Source organism: Myripristis murdjan, chromosome 24 (genome assembly GCF_902150065.1).
Source record: "Myripristis murdjan chromosome 24, fMyrMur1.1, whole genome shotgun sequence".
NCBI lineage: Eukaryota > Metazoa > Chordata > Actinopteri > Holocentriformes > Holocentridae > Myripristis > Myripristis murdjan.
This window is the reverse complement of record NC_044003.1, coordinates 26,256,057-26,276,474: the sequence shown is the minus strand read 5'-3', so window position 1 is coordinate 26,276,474 and position 20,418 is coordinate 26,256,057. Positions and strand designations below refer to the sequence as shown.

Here is a 20,418-nt window from a genome sequence, read left to right as displayed (position 1 = left end):
CAAGAGGTGCCAAGGTGATTTCATAAAATTTTGTTGAATGAGCACATTTTTATTGAGCAATTACATTTCTTCACTATGAATTGGATTGTGACAACATGATGAATTTTCATGTGTTCATCATGTTACCTCTGGTAACTGGAGGGCAGCCTCTGGTAAAGGCCAGTAGTTAAAATAAAGTGACTGAGGTTAGGGAATGGCTTTGTTCATGAATACAATTCAATACAAACACTGTATAAATATTAATACACAATACAGAATATTTTAATTCAGTGGTTCTCAGCTGATGGGTTGCAGTCCCAAAGTGGACATCAGATACAGTGTGTTAGCACAGCATGGTAAAGATAGCTGGCCACACAACATGGCAAAACTTGATTGTACATTGAAGTACTGGCAAGAACTAGCATGAGGCCATCAAAACTAAAATGCCTTTTAGAAATACAACAACTATGCATAGAATCCAGTGGAGTTGTTTTAAAAAAGACTGCAGGAGCTCAGTTATGTATATATTATTATATTTTGTGTTATAACAGTGCACAAAATCACTGTGGGTCACCGCACTGTCAAGTTAGCCCACTGTATGTGTGTACTGTAATTTCTAAGGACAAATGTGGACCTTGAAGCTAGGCCACTTGGGAACCACTCTCTTAGCTAAAAATGAAAGCTTCATTTACAGTAGAAATCCACTTGGTATGAGTTGGGAAGCACACCAACTGCAGGTCACTGTAGCAGCAGGGAAAATGTTGATTCCCATCGACCACTCCAACTTCCACACCTTTACTTTCCATCACATTACTTTAATGTCTCGCCTCCTTGACAAAATCCTGTGAACGAAAAGCGTATTTCATTTATTTTCGTGCATGGAGCACATAGTTATGTTTTAAGCAGACGCTGTGTTCAATTCACCAGATTTCAGGAGTTCAGACTGTAGCTGCCATGGGACCAATCAAGAAGTCATGAAACTGTCTTGTTTTTGTTATATTTATTCTGTGGCACACAGTGTATCTGCAAGCTTGGTAAGCCCTAGTATGGCTATCACCCAACAGCACTGATTTGGAAAGAAACATTTTGTTTTATTTAAGTATTTTATTTTCATTTTATTAAGCTCTTTATTTAAACATTGTATTCTTTATGTCTGTTTTTCCTTATTTGTTCACTGAATGCGACTGAGAATTTTGGTGGAACAAAAAAAAACAAAAAAAAAACAGGCCAGACAGAACAGCTGAATCAAATTTAAATCTACAGCATTGCCTATCTACCCATTACCCATGTCCCCATTATAGGCTTATTGGCTCAGCTGAACCTGAACCAGTTGCAAATATAATTAGTGACCACACAGTGCTGGAAGAGCCTCATGTTGACTTCTGCTTTCCAGGGCAGTTACAGACCCTCACTCCTGGCACCCCTTCAAACCTCTTGTAACAATAAAACTAATCCAATTACTCTTGTTTTGTGCAGCAGTCCTTGTTTTCCTATGAATTTATATTACACCATTCACTGTGCACGATGACAAATTTTACTTGACCCAATCAAAATGAGAGGCAGCACTGGATGCCAGGAAGGGGGGAAAATGAGAATCACACACTCTCGTCATGCCAATTCAGTGAACAAAATGCATCCATCTAGGTTCAATTTAAAGATCAAAATACATTGCCTCAAAATGTTTTTGGGCTCCTCCACACAATACTGACTGTTCCTATCTAGACTGAGCATATTCATTGTCATTATGTAAGACCCCATAAAGTGAGTCATGAGGTGCTTGTAACTGTGTTTTTCACAAATGGACTCACAATATGTAAGGGCACTGCTGGCATATGATAGGTAGCTCAGTAATAATTGGATTTTTACAAGCTGAGTTTGGTCGTGGAGGTTGGGAGACAGCATATTGGGGACTATTCACTGCCATGTGTGTAGTCCAACTAAATGTGCGGTGAACTTAACTCTAAAACCTCGTCGCTGGTTTGCTGGGAATATCAGCAGAGGAAAGAGAAATCGAGAAAGTGGATCATTACTTGTGGGCAGGGGCGCCGTATATGGAGGGAAAGTTAGGACAATTCCAAGGGCCCTTACCTGACAGGGGCCCCAAAAAAATAGGTAAAAACTAATAAAAAATTATTAAACCATCGTCAAGTAAATTTTTTTTTTTTTTTCATGGGGCCCAAACTTCCTGGCAGCACCCCTGCTTGCGGGAATGCTCCCTTGAAAGTTAATCTTGGTATTACAGCAGCTTGCGCACCTGTTAATATCCATAATGTCCCATTATTTCATTAAGTGCATGAAACAACATATTTGCGTATAGGTTGATGAATGGCTGATGCCAAAGTAAAGAATGGCATTCTTATTAACAAACACTTCAGCTTAGAGAAAGACTCACATTTCAACAGAGGAGGCATGCAGCCAAAACTCTGCCATAAACATCATGTGGCTGGCACTCCATAAATGACTGACAGGTTGTAGTTCAGCTTTACCACATGTCAGCCTTTTTCATATTCCCACACCCCCCAAGTTGTCTTCCACTAAAACTTCAGATCCCCATGTGAAGAGCTTTTGTCCTAAGGCCCCCAAAATATATTTTGGCTTGTGTCAACAGTTTAGATGATCACCCCTGAATTGTGGTGAGATTGAAACTCAATGTTAAAATGACAATTTGTGCATTTTTTTTCTTCAATCTAGTGACTTAATTACAAAATCTGAGTATTCCCCATTCTGCTGAGGACCCTTTCAAGTCCTCCAAATGCCCCTGCTCCCCACATTGAAAACCACTGATACAGATAACACTATAGCATCTACAACAGTGACAAATTGTTGCTCTAAAGGGAACAGCAAGGGACAATAATTGTGTATTAATTACTTGATATATTACTTTTAATTGAAACTTTAACTCCTGCCTTGTTGACGGTTGTAGTTCACATCTCTGACTTCTTCATTCAGATTTTCTCAGTGTGTGTTTTTGTGTGGACTGAGTGTAGTTTGACGTAAACGAAAAGAGACAGAAAAGGGAAGAAACTCTTTCGAAAAAGATGACGATGAATGAAAATGGCAAGAGACAAGGCATGGAAAGCGTAACCGTGAGTGAAAGGCAAGCACGAAGAGACTGCAGAAAGACTGTCACTGGAACAGGAGTGTGTTGGCTCGGGGAGGGAGAGGAAAAATGAATGGAACAAAAAAGAGCAGTCTGGCGAAACAAAAGAAGGAATGCAAGAAAGAAAGAACGTAGGAAAGAAAGACAGAAATACGGAATAGACAATATTTTCAGCACATTTGTGATTACAAGCCAAAGTGGGTGTACTAGTACAGTCATAAGACCATATAAACTCAACAGTGTCACTGAAGAAAATTGGTATTACATCACCATCACTCTGTGTGAGTGTGTGTGTGTGTGTGTATAGAATACATTTATACTTGGTGTGAGCAAAGCTGAGCTGAAATCTTGGTTTTATGGGACGCATAAAAAGACTGTTATCCTCAAAATGGCACAAGCTGTGATCCAAGTGTCACATCCAGTGAGCCCTGATAGGCAGAGAGGGATCAACTCCTGAATGAAGTCAGTTAAATCTTGGCTGATACACACGCCTTTCCAATTAGAACCATATGAAAAGATGCATATGGAAGGAGAATTGATCCGAATCGCATAGAAACTGTGAAAAACAAAAACAAAAAATGATAATAACAAGCATGATATTTCTCTCTCAGATGTCCCACAAGGCCTGCTGGTGGCACTAAAGGGGAGGTCATGAGGTCATCAAAACTGCCAGGCTTCGTCCTCTTTACTTTTAAAGCAATCCACCGAGTAGATTTGGACACATGCCCCAAAGGACCCGACTGCTGACGACCGACAGACACAGTGACATAACGGCGTCCACGTCCCAGGGGCAAGACATCCAAGCAACAATTATATCGAAGTACTGTAATTAAGCCATTACACTGCAAAAACTCAAAATCTTACCAAGATTATTTGTCTTATTTCAAGTCAAAAATGTCTTATTACTAGTCAAAATATCTCATTACACTTAAAATAAGACATGATCACCTCAGAAGTAACTTGTTTTTAGACATTTGTCTCTTGTTTCAAGTGAAAATTTGCTTGAAACAAGTGAAAATTTGCTTGTTTCATTGGCAAAATTTGTTTCTTGTTTCTTGCTAATTTTCACTTATTTCAAGTGAATTTTCACTTTTTCCACTGGCAAATTTTGCCAATGAAACAAGCAAATTTTCACTTGTTTCAAGCTAATTTTCACTTGAAACAAGAGACAGTTGTCTAAAAACAAGTTACTTCTGAGATGATCATGTCTTATTTTAAGTGTAATGAGATATTTTGACTAGAAATAAGACATTTTGACTTGAAATAAGACAAATAATCTTGGTAAGATTTTGAGTTTTTGCAGTGTATTGCTATTTAGAGGATCATAAATTCAGAGATAAGATATTGTATGTGAGAATGTTATAGTCCAACGCATTTACCCTGTAACAAAGGATTAAAGCAATCAATATTAACTTGTTGATACTCATTGTCTATAACTGTACACTGCACATCTAGCTTTAAAGAGAAATTTAACACTCTGCTGCAGCCTCTTGCCAGCCTTCAACACAGTCCAAGATGGGCACTCGTTTTCAGCCTCAAAAACCATTACAAATGTCATTTTTAGAAATGGGAAACAGTCAAACACATCTTGAAATTGTCCAGCCAGAAACTGGTGGCAAATGGTGCTGCATTGCCTTATAGCCATAATATTCTTCTGCCAGCTAGACTTTCCCTCAGCAACATGGTGTTCATGATGTCAACTCTAAAGGATTTCATTAAGGAACTTTGAATTCTCCTCCTTGGAGAATAAAAGCATCCAGGGGCATCCCAGCTGCTCATCAGGTACAGCGCGTACCGCATATTGTTGTCACCGCAGCCCAGGTTTGAATCTGACAAGGGCCCTTTGCACCCATTTCAACCATTTTCACACCACTGAATGCACGTTATCAGATGTAATCACCCCACAGAGCATGGGTTAGTAGGTCCCAACTGCACCTTCCAGAAGGTCAGAAGGCTGTTTTCATTTATTCCTATCATCAGTCTGCCTTAACCAGTCAAATGGCACCCTGGAAACAGAGACACTGTACCATGACATAAAGAAGTAGTTGGGGTGGTAGATGTATCACTTACATGGACCTTCACTCCAGGGACCAGAGATGGAGTCCTGGGTCAAGCAAGAGCTGTATTCATTTCTTAACCTAAACCACAACGACAAACCCTTTCCTAACCATAACCATGACCGTTTCCTGACCTTAACCAAGTAGCTAATGAAAGCTAAGCTAAGAAAAGCTAAAATATAGTGTCTAAGCTTGAGTGGTTAAGAGTGACTGATAATAGGAGGAGATAACAGCCTGCTGACCCATGTGCAGCAGGGACCTAGTAACCCATTCCTGAGGGAGGGATTACGACTGATAATATCCATTCCATTGTGTGACAACAGTCGAAACAGGTGCCCTTTGCTGCATGTTATCCTCCCTTTCTCACCTGTCTTTCCTGTCTATATACTCTCACTGTCTAGTAAAAAGCAGAAATACCCCCGAAATTTACAAGATGGAAATTCCAAGGTCCAAGTGAATGCCATGTTTAGCGGCAGAACAATGAGGATGTTAAGTGATAAATAAAACTTGTCAGAAAGCAATGTTTGCAACATATTTTTAGCTGGACAATTTCAAGGTCTATATGACAGTGTCCTGTTGAACTGTGCCAGTAAGAAGCTGCAGCTGAGTGGTAAGTTTGCTGTTCCCCAAGCTGGAGGTAAGGTTGTGCTTAAAGCTAAAGTTATAAATGATGGGTGTCGGCAATTTAATGTGGCCTCCCTTGAAAAATACCTAACCTGTCCCTAAACCTGCACTAAGCAGTTTCAGAACCTATTAACAATGCTGAAACTAACCTGTGTTTTATGGAGACTTACCCCAAATTATATAAACCAATACCACGTCTCCAGGCCCAGACATTTGCTGCCTTCCACCTCTTCTCTCTCTTGTTTCAAATTCTGGCCTGGATTATGGAGAGTGTCATCCCATGCTGCTAATCTACATCCACCTCATTTATTTTCCCAGTAAAAACCCTATTCTCATAAGGTCATCACAAAATAATATTTATTATCCCAGTTAAAAAGGCATATGATAAAATAACTCTCTGCATGTGATGTGTGATGTGCAAGCGCTGTAGCCATATAGACCAGTGGTTCTCAACCTTTTGGGCGTCAAGGAGCCCCAAACAACTCATCAAGCCACAGACTCGTATTTGTATTTATCTGCTGTAGTCTCAGAGATCCCCATCTGATAAGATTTAATTACTCCATAATGTGTCTATACTGTAGATAGGCAGATTAACAGTGAAGAGTGAAACCTATGAACTGAATAGTCATTCTTAAACATTCTCTCCTTGGGCTCACCTCTAGTCAATGAAATTATGATATTAAAATATTGTCCATTTTTCTGAGGACCCCCTGGAATGCCCTGAAGGATCCCTGGTTGCGAACCGCTGCTGTAAGTGCTGCTGATTAGTCATACATATACATTCACTCTTCACAAATTAACACATCCGGGCGCATGCGCACACACACGGAAACACACACAGAGAACCATTGAGAAAAGTAAGTATATATAAACACCCTGAGAGCCAAATCTCTTAAGCCTGTAATTTCCTGGCCGCACGTGCTGAAACAGAGGCCGGACTCATGAGAGTACATCTTGACTGAGTTAGAGTCTGTCTCTGTGTGTTAGTCCTCTCACACATCACCAAGAACAGTTTAGATTTCTGCCAATGATGATGACAAAATGATGTGTCAATGTGCGTGTGTGTGTGTGTGTGTGTGTGTGTGTGTGTGTGTGTGTGTGTCCATGAGTTTAATGTTTCTTTGTGTGCACGAATGGGAACAAACAGATACGTTATTGTAGAACTTTCTGATTTATCTTCCAAGTCACTTTCCCAGTCATAGGAGCTCCGTGCAAAAGAAATTACCACCTCAAACGAGGAATGTTTTGGAAAAGTGGTATTTCCCAAAAGGCCTTTTTTTTTTTTTGCACCGTGCTCTGCTCCAGAGGTATGTGGAAAATGGTTCGTCCCAGGTGGTTGGTTGTGAATGTGCCCTACAGTAGGAAATTCCCACACAGAGATTTGGTGGTTTGTGCACAGTGTGCTTCTGCATAAATCATAGGTTAATGTATCTCCGATGGATTCTTTGGGGGCTGAAACGAGATGCCTGCTTTGTCGCGGGTTGGAAAAAGTAAAATGTTTACACTTTTGGAAATGGCACTGCCAGATGTAAAGTGACATACTGCAACCACAAAGAGTGATAAAAAAAAAAAAGAAAGACAGTACATTGTGCAAGATTAACAGACACTAAGTTTGGAATCGGTGAAGACAAGTTACAGACCGGGGAAAGACAGAAAAAAAGAAAGAAAGGAAGGAAGAAAGAAAGAAAGAGAGGGAACAGTTCGTTGAAACAAGATCTGAAAGAGGAAAACGGGGAGCAAAGGAAACACAAGAGCGAAAGTAAGTCGGAGAAAGAAAATAGGAAGGGAGAAAAAGAGAAGTAATGCGCACACAGAGTCACCAACACATGATATAACCCCTAAACCCCACCTACCTCCCACACACACACACACACACACACACAAATACACAGACAAGCACATGCACAGTTGCAGGCAGCAGGCAAACCTGGGTATTAGACAGTTCCGTTGTAACCACCGTTTTATAAGGTCTCCAAATATTACTAGTACTCGCCAGCACGACAATCAAAACCTTGTGGGAACACAGCAAACATTCCGCCCTTATGAGCAGGATATTGAAAGCTTATAAAGCCCCTGTTAACCAGTTTAATAATATCATTGCTGAAAAACACACTCATGTACTCTTTCGTCAGATGATTGATGAGAATATATATTTAGCTCCTTGTTGTTTGGAGTTTGTCCAAAATGACCCTGACAGAAGCATATATCAGTGTGTCTCTTATACATGGATATGAATTCATCTGAATATAAACGCTGTCTTCCTCTGTCTCCGGGTCCTTGATGTAACAGATGTTTTCTACCGTTTTTTCTCTTTTTTTTCCACTCTCCATCTTCAGGCTCCCTCTCAGTGAGAGAGAGAGGGAAGAAAAGAGAGGTCGGAAAAGAACTCTGTCTCTCTCTCTCTCTCACACACACACACACACACACACACACACCCTGATTTCCTCACCAGCTGATGACTTTTTCTCCACCATTGTGAGTATCTGCCTGATTTCAGTCATTTTCTCTTCCTCTTTTCCACTGTATTCGACCACAAACTCCCCAGGATTAGTGTTGCATTACATTTTGAGCACCATATGGGCTGTACATTACCTCATTAACCCCTTGAACTATTCCCTTAATTTCCCCTTAAAGTGATAGTTTCAAATTTTAGCCATAATATTCTAATTTTTACCCATAAGGATGCGCAGCAAGAATCTGCTGGTTGTAGCGCTTCACTGAAGCTACATCACACTTATATTAAGTGAAATATTGAAGATCAAGATGCCATTATTGTACAGCTGCAGCGTTAAATCAAATAGAAAATATCTACATGTCTTGTGCATTATGTTATACATATTTCCCTGTAATTCAGCAGGACATGTTTGAGATCTTTGGAAACCTTGGGATCTTCACTGGAATTTCAGAGAAATTTATTTGGATTTGAACAAAGCTGAACTGCACAGCATGCATTTGTAATGCCACCAACTGGACCAGAAGGGTTGCAGACATTACATTAGATGCATGGGAAGTCTGAAGAAACTCTGAAAAGGTTATATTTTGACAGGTGTGGCTCTGCATCCACTGAGAAAGCAGTGAGTGCATAAACCGATAATGCCATATCTGTGTTTTTTCTCATGTTATGACTACGACTGTTAGCCCTCTACTAACTCCATATGCCAGTAAATCCAAAATATTGTCCAAATGTTGACATACCACAAAGCCAAATAACCATATAACTCTATGCGAACTCTATGAGGCTCACTTAAAAGATGGGAACGTCACATTAACCATACCACCTTACACAAAATATCTGCATTAGCACAACCAAGTGTTCTTCAGTGCAGCATTCAGCCCTGATCTAAGTTTATTAAGTTTACTTATTCAGCCCACAATCTGTGGTCCGCCCAACCTCCCAGGTCGCCCTGATGTGGTTGTTGGGATGGCAGCCCAGCGGTCAGGACATGTCTGATTATAGGACGGCCTACGTGCCTCCTTCACATGCTGTTTTTGCCACATTCTGAGTATGCCAAGCCAAATTGGTATCAGGACCACACAGATGTGCCAGTGTGTGTGTGTGTGTGTGTGTGTGTGTGTGTGTGTGTGTGTGTGTGTGTGTGTGAGAGAGAGAGAGAGAGAGAGAGAGAGAGAGAGAGAGAGAGAGACTGTGTGTATGAATTGCAAAGATGGCCAGTCTAGCAGTGTAGTCAGGCAGGTGACTCTGACAAAAGCAGGTGGATAAATTGCGGTATTAGGTATTACACACACACACACACATGATAACAATATAGGAAGGAAGACTCACAGAAGACACACTCCCCACCTCATGCCATACCCCCCTCCCCAAAAAAAGAAAAAGAAACAAAATTCCTATAGTAGAAAACTAAAATGACAGAGCCAAAAAAAATTCAATCCAATATTCAGTTCAATTCGATAAGTGGACATAAATATTACAAGTAGAGCCTGTTTAGAGTTTTATACAGTCTCACTCGTCATTTTCCAAAAGAAACTGGCCTTGCAATGAATTTGTAAAGTGATTTAAGCTGAAATTAGTTTGTGATTGGGATTTGATATGAATAATTTAACCTTACAGGACAATTGTCTGGGAGTGGTTTTCACCCAGAACTCCCAACATAATTTTTAAAGGTGTTAATGTCAAATAATTGTTGAGAGGTTTTGGATGCTGGACCACAAGCTTGCAACATATGGACAATAGAAAAACAAATGCAAGTGGTCTTCCTCTTCCTCGCCACAGAATTTTCATGAAGATGGCTGTTCGGTGTTAAACATATGAAGGTGTTTTTAGCGGGAGCAATTTTGAGGCGTACTATACTGTATCTCCACCAGAGAGATTCCTGTGGAGGAGTCATCTGCTGTTTTGTAAATTGTTCTGAAAATTTGTCTCTAAGGTCCTAAAATATTAAATTCATTTTTTCCAAAAGGCGCGTACCAACACTGTTTCTTTGCTTCTTCTAACTCTGACTCTTCTTGGTATTTTTGTCATCTAGCTTGTAATAGACTCTGCTGTTTCATACTGTATATATATGTGTATATTGTGCGTGGCAAATATGTTTATATGTACTTGATGATATTTACTCATATAGCTACAGGTAAATAAGCCATACTCTTGTTTGTTCCTTTGCCATTATTATTTATGTGTTTATTTTTGTATTTATTTTTTTATTTTTTATTTATTTATCAATTTATTTCAGCACTATTTTAAATAATTGTCATTGTTTGTACTGTTTTTTATTTGCATGCTTACACTCTGTCTTCCTTTTTTCTGATGAATCCTACTTTTGCGGCTGCTGTGGTCTAATTTTCCAAATGAGATCAATGAAATTTTATCTTATGTTATGTTATTTTATCCTAGCTTATCTTAAACATCTGCTCCTTTCATTCCAAACACTCTCAAACACACTAACCACTGAAAATAACATTTTTATGCCTCGGATGAGTTTATGAGGGGAAAAATCACAGATGTATTCCTAGAAATCAAAAGTACAGAGTCACTGGGGCCTATTAATATAGACACATGTGCACGCACACACAGACACACACACACACACAGACACACAGACACACACACACACATACACACACACACACACACACACACACACACACACACACACACACACACACACACACACACATGCACTGCTTACCCTTCACTGTTTTGGACTCTAGCAGGGCTTTGGACCAGGTTAACCAGGGACAATCCAGTTGGATGTGTCAACCTGCCTCATGGAAAGAACAGAATAACAGGCACAGGCCTATAAATGACACAGTAAAGGAAAAAGGACACAGCAAGGTTTTTTTTTTCTACCTTTCTAAATGAAAGAGGTGCTGCAACATTCCACCCCGTGCTGAAACCTGTGTGTCATAAAGTAAAATCAGCTCAAACATACAGCACCTTTTTTATTGCTTGCATGAAAATGATCTGCGGTGGGGTGCTGCACAATCACAGCTGTCTCTGTCATTTATTAGAAAAACACACACACACACACACACACACACACACACACACACACACACACAGCAGATGTACATGAGGCATTTCTAATCAACTCAGTTTGACAGATTCTCACACTGGCATTCTACAGTGTGTTAGTAGCCAGACCTTAACTTTACTTTAAAATATGAATTGAATGGCCAACCTCATGTGTTGGCATGCAACAGTCTGGCATAATCTATTTGCATTGGGACTTTTGAGGGACCTGCATTGCAGCAAATGGGCAACACAGACCAAGGAGCTCTCTGAAGATATGTCATGTCCTGGTGTGAGGCAGCGAGCAGGTGAGCTGGAAGGTGAGAGAACAGGTGACTTAAGAAGCCATTGACAGCACAACAGCGCCATCTGGTGGGACAATCCAGACAGAGAAGACAGAGGACAAGGTGCAGCATCACCACCTATCTGTCAGAAAACGTCCTCTGGCTGCCTAATCACAGTCCACTTAAACATAGTTTAAGTAGTTATTATATAGAGGGAACAACAATGTAGTAGCACAATAATAATTGATGGCTAGAAAAATGCCCACAGCGAGGCGTTTTATTTTATTTAGATTTTTTTCCTGTGAAACATGAAATGAAAACCGGGGCTGCGCAGTGGAAACTACATAAATTTTTTCACCGCGCAGAGGTGGCTTTCCCGGCGTGCGTGTGCACGAGTGCGCGCGCACGCCGGCGCGCTCTCACACGCACACGGGCGAGAGCGCAATCCCCGCATGCGCAAGACCATATGGCTTCTCGGTGTCCAAGAGATTGCAAGAAGAAGATGCGCCTGAGCGGCCGGCACGGACCACATGCATAGCAGGCCGATCTGTGCGATAGTTCCCCCTCTTGCCTTGTCTAGTTTCTTGCCAAATTGCTATTTTCATGTGGAACTGTATCCGGCGCGGCGTAGAGACTGAGTAGCTGTAACCGGACAGGGCGAAGCAGTCACTGAGAGGAGTTAGGCATCACGTTGCACCGGATGTCATTACACGCTCTTGAATATCGAGGAGGTAAGCAGCCCCATCTTTTTCAGTGAATGTGTCTTAATCTTATCTTAGTTTTCAGCATGCATTCTCATTATTTAGCCCGAGCCCATATAAGCGCTCAAGTAAACCCCCTATTTTATGACGGGATAATTAAGCGCAATTAGGTGGCCGACATGAGAATAAAAAACACTCATTATTTATTCCCCGCATTTCAGTTATTTGTAAGCAAGACGAATGTTATTGAATAGGCTTTTTCCTCAGCCGATTGACTGTTTCGTGACTATGCTCCCATCTCATTCTCGACTTCATCAGCGCGTCTCTCCCTTGAACCACCGCCCCGGTAAAACCCGGCCAGATTAAATTTAACGGTATTTTGTTACGCTTCGGCATAGAGCTCCGTTTTATTGAGCTGGACCATGCGTAAAGTATTTTACACAGTCGGCTCCATGCACGCCCTTTATTTCAGTATTAGTGTTGCCTGGTACACTGAATTTATTATCCTCATTTTCCCCATACTACCACTTTTCCACTTCTCCCTGTGTGTGATGGGCCTATATATGTAAGCGCATGCAGGCAGATGACATCAAATAGGCTTGTTATCACTTTAGATGATGCCTGAGCGAATGTGTGTCGCTCGGCATTTGTACTTAACATCTAAGCTCGTAGATCAATTGAATTTAAGCCTCTTGACCGTTCCCAGCGAAACCTGCTGACACATGCGCCCCGGGTCTTTGTGTGCGCACATACCCGTTTTACACTCTATCTCCTTTCCCTCCGTGGGCCACTACAAACAACACAAAACCCCCGCTGTCACTGACTGAGTTGTTATTTCAAGGTCCTGCAACAATCTACACACTCGAGGTTTCTCATATGCTCATGTGCAAGAGTTTAAATATTGCATTGAAACACTAGGCCTGTCTGCGCTCAGGACTCGTCGGTGTTTCTGCAAAAATTAACGGCGGGAGGCACTGACTGTATGGCCTGCGGAGCAATTAATTATTGAAGCTGCAATTGATCTGATACAAGAGATTAATAATGGATTAATATTAGGACATCGGCTCTCAGGTGGATAAGATCTTATTATGTAATGCGACTTAATGAGACTCACTAGGCCACAGCACTTAAAGTTTTAGCTCTGGCTTTCTCTCTCTGTCTGCCTCCATTTTTCTGCTCAATTTGACTTGTGCACACGTGAGTGCCAATAAAAGTGTCTTATAATAATGGCAATTATTTATGTTAATTATATGTCCAGATGACAGGCTAATTAAAGAGGCAGAGCAAGACAGGAGCTGGGTTGAGGAGTGCAGCCTGAGGACTCTATGACCCAATGTGCTCTTATCTACTACAATTATCTTAAACTGCTGTGACTGACCAGAAGTCACAAGGATCAATGGAAAATGCATTAGCCACTTGTTGAGGTAATGCTATACTGCCTCAAACGAGGGCAGGAGAAGGGATGCTTAATGTACTCTTCTAGGGCATTTACAGCATCATGGAAAAAGACAGTGATGTAAAAATCCTTGCCCATACATTTATTCAAAATTGTAAGAATCTCCCGCAGTCAAGAGCAGCTTAAAATGAAGCTCTGCATTTTAATATTGTAATGCTGTAATAATCCAAAGTGCTCAAACTCATGTCACCTTCAACATTTTATGAAATTGTAATGCACCCAACTTCCTGTGAAGTCAGTTTTATGGAGTGTTTAAGAGAACCCCCTTTGGTTAGAGCAGGGGCGTCCCTACCCAGCTAATGAGTAGGTGTAAATCAAGGATTGCTGCAGGACTATTTGTGGCATAGATATGCCTACAAATGGTTCAGATTATTAGAGAATTTATAGAAAACCCACATAAGAGCATAGAATGATTACATAGTGTAGCTACCAGTTACACTGATGAGATATGTATGGCCTCTGTAATTTAATGTCTAGGAGGCTCTTAGCTGAGTTTGATGTCATCGTTCTTGCCTCTCACCCCTCTCTCTCTCTTTCTCTCTCTCTCTCTCTCTCTCTCTCTCTCTCTCTCTCTCTCTCTCCTCCTTACAGTGTAATCAAGACCAAAGGCAGAGCCATGGAGGTTGTTTCTCATTTTGTGAATGACAGTGTAGAATTCTACAAATGGAGCCTTACTATAGCAGGTAAGCTGGGATGATATGGCCGTTCCTCGGTCACATGTGAGCAAGGTGCCTCTCCAGATCACCTGCCAGCTACCAAATGACATGTCAAATCACCTCCTGCATAATTATAATTCATGCGGCATCTTTATTACTCAAAGTCAACTGATACTGATGAATCGATTGTGTTGTTTTCTACTCATAAAATGACTCGGCATTATCAAGTAATAATCAGTGTATTTGCATTTTAGAACTTGCAGTAAGCATGTTTTTGACTTAATTTAGACGGTATGTTTATCTGAGTGGTATCACTTACCTGATATACTCATATTACACCAGCATTTATCAGCTGATCATGTGTGTGTGCGAGTCTTTCTGTCTTTTTGTTTCTCTCTCATTTTCTCTCTGTGCCAGACCCATATGCTTTATATTTTCCCATCGCTGACATTAACCCTCTCTCCTCCAGACAAGCGGGTAGAGAACTGGCCAATGATGTCATCTCCCTTCCCTACACTGGCCATCAGCTGCCTGTACCTGCTCTTCCTGTGGGCAGGGCCTAGATACATGCAAGACAGGCAGCCCTATACGCTCAGGAAGACCCTCATAGTCTACAACTTCAGCATGGTGGTTCTCAACTTCTACATCGCCAAAGAGGTGGGTGCCACAGCAGATTCAAACATATTCTGATATTCAGACTGGATAGGTGCATGGCTGAATGTAGCTATGCATGAATGTGCAATGGACATGCATGCATACACACCCAGACATACAGTTTTCATCTGAGCATCAGTTCACAGCATCTTAGAAAGAGTAAGCTGCTGCAGAATGGCAGAATTGGATGAGTACATGAGAAGTGACTAAGCAGTCACCAGATTTCTAGTTCATTAGCTCACAGTTACTCACAACAAATTGCTGATTCAACAGAAGGTGGCATCAAAATTAGGAGGTGATATTAGCAAAACTCGAATCCCTGAAAAGAGTTTGGACTCTTAATTTGAAGTAACTGCTCTTTAATCTTGTTCTTCACATCTTCTCAGAAAACAGGATGAGTGTCGCAAGCATCTTTTCCTGTCTGCACCCTTGACTTTTAAATGAAAGAGAACAGAGTTTACTTTTAGTCATTGCAATACTTGTAGTTTTGTTCTTGTTGTGATGAATTTCTCTGTCTTGGTTCCTCTGACTTTATTGTTTCCTTCTCCCCATCAGCTCCTACTAGGCTCCAGAGCAGCAGGATACAGCTACCTCTGTCAGCCTGTCAACTACTCAGATGACGTCAATGAAGTCAGGGTGAGCCCCCTCCAACACACACCCCATCCCATGCTACACACCACGAACGCACACACAATTATACGGTTACCTCAGTGCACAAGTATGGCCTTGAGTTCTGGAAAAATAGTGCCAGTTTATGAAACGATCTCTGAATCATCGCTAATGGGGCATAGAAATCAGCAGTTTTCTAGATCCATAAACTGTCAGAGCTTTGAGGCCCACCAGGAGGAATGGTGCTGTTAATTCTATTGTTGAGGTTAGGAAGATTACTGTTTTTGTAGTGCTGAAGTGTATGAGTGTGTTGTTTTTGCAGTAGGTTGTTTCAGAGGTTACAGGGGGCAGTTTGATAAAGAAACAAATGGAGAGAGAGAGAGAGAGAGAGAGAGAGAGAGAGAGAGAGAGAGAGAGAGAGAGAGAGAGAGAGAGAGAGAGAGAGAGAGCACTGAGGGAAGTTCAGCTATCTAGTGATTTTAGTACCAAGAGGGTGTGGCCTAAACCCTCAGAGGCGGGCACAGTTGGTCTCACCACCCTAAAACCCCACCCTCATCTCCACCTTCTGGCTTTGCTTTCATGATGGCATTACTAAGGGATAAGAGATACCACAACACCATGGCTTAGAGAGCAACTGGGTTTGCTGTGCATATGTGTGTGTGTGTTTGTGTGTGTCTATGGGTGACAGCGAAAAAATAAAGAAGTGTATAAGAGGATAACCCACAGAAGAGTGATTTGTTTAGCCAACCCAGTACTTGCTCTGTTGATGCGGTGGGATTTCTTTCAGTGAGATCATTTCTGCAAGACTTAGAACTGCATGATTGTTTTTGGTTCACAAAATACAAAATGCCTCTTCACCTACCAAAGTATCTGCACCAGTGATTACCAATAACCGATGGGTTTCCAGCTAGGCAGCTGCTACATCTTAGGCTATAACATGTTCAAGGTAAAATACAAACACTGTGAAAGCCATTGCTATAGTAAGCACAGTTATAGCCAGTCAAAATATCTGACTGCAGACTGACAAACTACTTGCTCTGATTAACTTAATCCATGTCTTCCAGTGCTCTGTATACTATGAAGGAGACTTTTTGCAACAAGCTTAATGCTTTCATTTCCCATGAAACTAGCCTGATATGTAGCTTTCTGTTCTTGTCTCTTGTTCTTTGCAGCCAGGCCTTGTTCAACAATGTCAAGTGAAAAAAAAAAAAAATCAGCACATATATGCGTCACTTTTGCTGAATGTCCTGCAGGCTGGGAGTGAGGCAAAGGTTGAAGAGGGTGGAGAATACACTCTGCAGGACTTTAGGGACCCTTAAGTGATCACAGCCTGTTTTAGGAATATGATGTTCTCTGTCTGCATGTGCTTATATGCTTTTGTGACAGAGTGAGCTGTGTATCTAGATATGTTTGGTAAAATAACACCCCAACCATTGCTGTATACAGAATTCAGCTTTGGCATCTACAGCCCCCAGCCTCAGAGCATCTAGTCTATCAAATGTGCTCTTGCCAGTCAAAGATCCACTGTGGTGAGCAGAGATAACTCACACCAGCTCTGTTTTGTGTCTCCAGATAGCATCTGCTCTTTGGTGGTACTATATTTCTAAGGGAGTTGAATTCCTGGATACAGTTTTCTTCATCTTGAGGAAGAAGTTCAACCAGGTCAGCTTCCTCCACGTTTACCACCACTGCACCATGTTCATCCTCTGGTGGATTGGCATCAAATGGGTCCCTGGTGGACAATGTGAGTAAACAGTTGGGGAAAGGGGAGTTTGTGGGATTGCGGCATTAGATGGAGATATTCTGTATGCAGCCGTGCATGAGGGAGTTTTGATGGCATTCGAATGTCGAATGCACCAGGATATCCTTGTTTGTGTGTGTGTGTGTGTGTGCCCTCTTAGTCTTACTCCTTAAGACATTCAGTAGGCTACATGTAAGCCTTTCATAGGTGGCATGACCGCTGTTACATTGAACTCAGATTTAACCCCTTTAATCCCTTTCCACAGCTTTTTTTGGTGCGACCATCAACTCTTCCATCCACGTCCTCATGTATGGGTACTACGGCCTGGCAGCCTTGGGACCTCAGATGCAGAAGTACCTCTGGTGGAAGAAATACCTCACCATCATTCAGATGGTATGAATCTCTTAATGGTTATATTTTGTGCAATTGCTCCCTATGTGCTTCGGCTGTGAAATATGGCAAAAAAATAAATAAATAAATAATATTTGAGGGGAAAAAAAGGATCAGTGCAGATGTTGAGAAATTCATGAAATCTCTTCCTAAAATAAAAAATCCTAAAAGTAGTGTTGTCTGCCTATCAAATTGCAAAATATAATGCAACCATTAATCTGATGATGGTTTCTGGTGATCTTATTCAACAGGGCTTTGCACATACAGAAGCATTAGTGAAAAGCAAATGAGATCTCATCATCCTGTCAAGGTTAACATTTGTTCTTGCAGGTGGCCTTCGGGAGATTGACCAATACTTTATTTAAAAATTAATGAGTTCCATTATATTTCATAGAATGTCCACTAATCTCTGTCTTAGCTCTATGATGGTCCCCACCTTGATGTTAAACATGTGGCGTGCTCTCTCCCTCTTGAATTGTCACTGGTATTTTTACAATAATGAAATAAGAGAGTATTCTTCTGTCTAGAAGGAACAGTTTCTTTAACTCTCATCTGTATCTTTAAATGTGAGAGGAAGGATAGAAGTGGCTCCCTATCGCAGATACAGTAGTTATATTTTGGTCTTCTGTGCCCTATGTAAAATTCTTCCTAGAAGCGAAGACACATTGTTATTTCCATGTTGTGTCTTCTGCAAGCTCATTGGGATCTTCTTCAATGTCTTTTCAGGCTGTCATTCACCATAAACTAAATGTCCACATGTTTTGTGTGTTGACAGATCCAGTTCCATGTGACCATCGGCCACGCCGGACACTCCCTCTACACAGGCTGTCCTTTCCCAGCCTGGATGCAGTGGGCTCTAATTGGCTACGCTGTCACATTCATCATCCTGTTCGCCAACTTCTACTACCACGCTTACCGTCACAAACCGGCGTCCACCCACAAGGGAGACAAGCCTGTCACAAACGGTGTCTCCACGGCAACCAATGGTCACAGCAAAGTGGAGGAGGTGGAGGATAACGGAAAGAGGCAGAAGAAGGGAAGAGCGAAAAGGGAGTAAAGAGGAAAAGAGGGCTCTCCCCGTGACAAACAACAAGACAGCTGTGTTAAGGGCCAGGGAAGGAGGGAGGGGTGCAGAAAGGGTCAAAGACAGGTTCAAACACCAGACGAGTCTCCACCATCCCTGCAGATAATATGTAGGAGGATGTGATTTGTGATCAACTTGAGGCAGGGAAGGGGGTAGCAGTGTGTGTGTGTTGGTGTGTCTGTAATGGGCTTTGGTCCGGGAGGGGTGTGGGACAGGGGTGTTGGTTATCTCCATAACAGTTCTTTTTTACAATAAGAAAAATGCTGATCACGTAGGCTCTGTGCTGTTCTGTCCAGTGGTGTTTTGGATCATTCTAGGACCAAAATGCAATCACAGGGACCCACAAGCTGCTCAGCATCCACTACCTTATCAACCAAAATCCACCTCCACCTTTTGTACTCTGGATTCCAATACTGTTTGAACTAAAAGCTTAAATAGTCAGTAATATGCTCCTTTATTTTGTAGTGCTGTAAAAGAGTTTTTATTTAGGTATTAAAAGCAAACAAATATGCAGAAGTTTATACCAAAGATGGTTATTTTTCTTTTGTTCATGGTTGGGGGGATATATACGTATATGTATAAATATATAAATATATATACATATATATACACACACACACAAACACATATATAGCTACAGAGATGTTACCAGTTTACACTACTGCCGTTTGCCGTTTACTACTACTGGTAACATGCAGGTTGAGAAGCGGTTGTTGGACACTACCCACCCTCTCAAATATGTTATGCACTTTCCATCTTTTGCTGTCTGACTTAACTTTGCTGCAGTTCAGGAAAGGAATGACATCTTGTTTTGTTTGTATTCATGGTGAACTAAAAACTTGATTCAAAATGTGCACGGGGAAAACCATAGATTTTTCTTTTTTTAGTTTTAAAATGTGTGGCTATCTTTGTTATATCTATTTTTGTGGGTCCTGACAATTTATATCTTTTTTTTTTTTTTTTTTTTTGCTGTGCAATGTAGCTCAAGTGCAAGCGTCAGAGAGGGAAATTCAGCTCAGTTTTGTTTCACTGCCACTTAGGACTGAAAGGAAACTCATCCTGACAAGAGCTTGTTCTTTTTTTTTTTTCTTTCTTTTTTTTTTTTTTTTTAAGAAAACAAACAGTATTTTCATTGTTTTATTATTGAAATGAAACCTACGCAGCTTCTGGCTGCAGATATAATGGAAATAAAGAGGATGCCAGCACCCCAAATTTGTGTGATGGTTTAATTATGTGTATTAGAGTGTGTATGTGTCCATAGGCCTGAACGTATATTGGTATATAGCACTGCATGTAGTTGCAAAAACCTCGAGAAACCAATTACATTAGAGTTTAACAATGTTGTGCTCTACATATGGGATCAAGATGTCACCCATCAAGAGCTAGATCTCCAACCGCATTAGCCACATCTATTCTGTGGCTATAAGAAGCTGAAGACTTCCCCACCCCCATCTCCCTACCTCCTTCTCTATAATCATTCTCCTACATCCCTCACCTCCCCCTCTCTCTTCGATCCCTAGATAGGATGGAGAGGGATCCCACTGCAGGTGTGCGTTTGTAAGAGAGAGGTAGCCTGTGTCTTTGGCCTGTCCAGACAGATCTGCCCTAATCTT

General features: G+C 41.2%; 1 protein-coding gene across 1 annotated transcript; it reads left to right on the top strand.

Annotated features, from left to right (window-relative positions):
• The first annotated feature begins 11,979 nt into the window (after nucleotides 1-11,979).
• elovl4b (ELOVL fatty acid elongase 4b) lies at nucleotides 11,980-20,017 on the top strand. The gene is made up of 7 exons (XM_030046759.1): nucleotides 11,980-12,245; nucleotides 14,263-14,354; nucleotides 14,797-14,984; nucleotides 15,537-15,617; nucleotides 17,163-17,334; nucleotides 17,597-17,724; nucleotides 18,497-20,017. Exons 2-7 carry the CDS (start codon nucleotides 14,288-14,290, stop codon nucleotides 18,776-18,778), a joined length of 918 nt encoding a protein of 305 aa, XP_029902619.1. The 5' UTR covers nucleotides 11,980-12,245; nucleotides 14,263-14,287; the 3' UTR covers nucleotides 18,779-20,017.
• The last annotated feature ends 401 nt before the right edge of the window (nucleotides 20,018-20,418 follow it).